Raw genomic sequence first — 1,921 nt, 5'->3', positions numbered from 1 at the left:
ATAGCAGCAACCTAGTGCTGCGGCTACAGCTCGCATCAGCTGCAGCAGCACCTGCTGCTGCTGCTGCTGCAGCAGCACCTGCTGCTGCTGCAGCTGCAGCAGCACCTGCTGCTGCTGCAGCAGCACCTGCTGCTGCTGCTGCTGTCTTATTTTGCCGCTGCTGCCGCCTATTCAAATGTAGAGCAGTGCTGCTATTGCTTCTGCTGCAGCAGCAACAGCAGCAGCAGCAGAAACCGAACTATTGCCATTGATAAAGTCTGTTATTCAGGTGTACAGATAACGTTTGCTGCTGCTTTTGCAGCACTGCAGCAGCAGCAGCAGCTGCTGCTGCTGCTGCAGAGATCCTGGTCTAAAATATATTGCAGCAGCAGCAGCTGCTGCTGCTGCAGCAGCTGCTGCTGCTCCCTACGGAGGTCTGAGTTGAACCTCTCGCCCACTAACAGCACCGCTAGCAGCAATGCAGCAACAGCAACACCAGCAGCAGCAGCAGCAGCAGCAGCAGCAGCAGCAGCAGGTATGCGGTGTATCTAGCAGCGCTCGAAGACCCTGTAGAGGGCCTTGAGGTTTGTTAGCTCTCTCACAGTCCCGTCGGTGAAGAACCTGAAGACAAACACCAACGCATGCGCTGCAGCACAGCAACTGCAGCAGCAGCAGCAGCAGCAGCAGCAGCACAATACAGTAGCAGCAGCAGCAACAGCACCATTAGCTCCAGCAGCAGCTGCTGCAACAATCGCAGCAGCAGCAGGAACACCTCTCCTAGCAGCAGAAGTAGCTTCCCCAGGAGCAGCTGTAGCCACAGCAGCAGCAGCAGGATACAGCACCGCCACCAGCAGCAACAGCAGCAGCAGCAGCAGCAGCAGCAGCAGCAGCAGCAGCAGCAGCAGCAAGTACCGCTTGGGTATGCGGGCCCTCCAGTAGAAACGCAGAGCCGGCATCAGCACGCAGCTAAACATCCGCCTGGTCTCTGCGCCCGCCGCCATCTGCCCCTCCAAGTCTCCACTCTCCCTGAGCAGCAGCAGCAGCAGCAGCAGCAGCAGCAGCAGCAGCAGCAGCGGTGATAGTAGTAGTTACAGCAGGAGGTGCAGTAGGAACAGCAGCAGCAGCAACAGCAGCAGCAGCTGCAGCAGCAGCAGCAGCACGGGATAACACCGCCCCGCCAGGCGTACTTGTGAGCTGCTGCTTCCTCGCGGAGCGCTGTCTTCTGCTGCAGCAGCAGAGAACTGCTGCTGTTCTCTTGCTGCGTTTGCTGTTGCTGCTGCTGCTGCTGCTGCTGCTGCTGCGCCGCACCCGCTGCCGGAGTGACACCAGCAGCAGCAGCAGCAGCAGCAGCAGTTTCTACGTCCTCGGGATCCTCAACTGTAGTGTATGCATCCGCTAACACGAGAGCGATGCCTTGGAGGCACACAGACTCCTCAGTCCAGTCTACCTGCAGCAGCAGCAGCAGCAGCAGCAGCAGCAGCAGCAGCGGCAGCAGCAGCAGCAGCAGCAGCAAATGGACGAACCACATGAGCACAGCAACCTCCAATACGAGCTAAACCAGCAGCAGCAACAACAGCAACAGCAGCAACAGCAGCAGCAGCAGCAGCATACCTCTGCAGCCAGCTGCAGCAGCAAATGCCGGAGGCGAAGAGGAGAAGGCAGATGGCGGCCGCAGCACAAAGGGAGACCAAGGAGACAAGTGTCTCCTTTTATACTATAACTGTCTCCTTTTATACTATAACTGTCTCCTTTTATACTATAACTGTCTCCTTTTGTGTAACTGTCTCCTTTTGTATAAGTGTCTCCTTTTATTACAACGCCAAAGTAATCTGCTAGCAACGCACGGCGCTGCAGCAGCCTGCAGCAGAGAGAACGAGCTTCCTCCTGTAGCTGCTGCTGCTGCTGCTGCTGCAGTTGCTGCTGCTGCTGCTGCAGTTGCTGC

The 1,921-nt window shown here is 57.4% G+C and overlaps 1 protein-coding gene across 1 annotated transcript in view; it reads right to left on the bottom strand.

The window, feature by feature from the left end:
• Positions 1–527: 527 nt before the first annotated feature.
• Positions 528–1,921, bottom strand: part of EMH_0002780 (DNA mismatch repair protein, putative) — a gene marked incomplete at both ends in the record, with an annotated part of 12,205 nt that continues 10,811 nt past the window's right edge. Inside the window, 4 exon segments of the mRNA XM_013496154.1 lie at positions 528–600; positions 892–1,005; positions 1,167–1,426; positions 1,795–1,921. The exon segment at positions 1,795–1,921 is cut by the window's right edge and continues 103 nt beyond it. Coding sequence (XP_013351608.1) covers positions 528–600; positions 892–1,005; positions 1,167–1,426; positions 1,795–1,921 — 574 coding nt within the window.

This window comes from Eimeria mitis, genomic scaffold, assembly GCF_000499745.2.
Source record: "Eimeria mitis Houghton genomic scaffold, Emh_scaff195, whole genome shotgun sequence".
Taxonomy (NCBI): domain Eukaryota; phylum Apicomplexa; class Conoidasida; order Eucoccidiorida; family Eimeriidae; genus Eimeria; species Eimeria mitis.
Note: the sequence above shows the minus strand (reverse complement) of the source record. Positions and strands in the feature narration are given on the sequence as shown.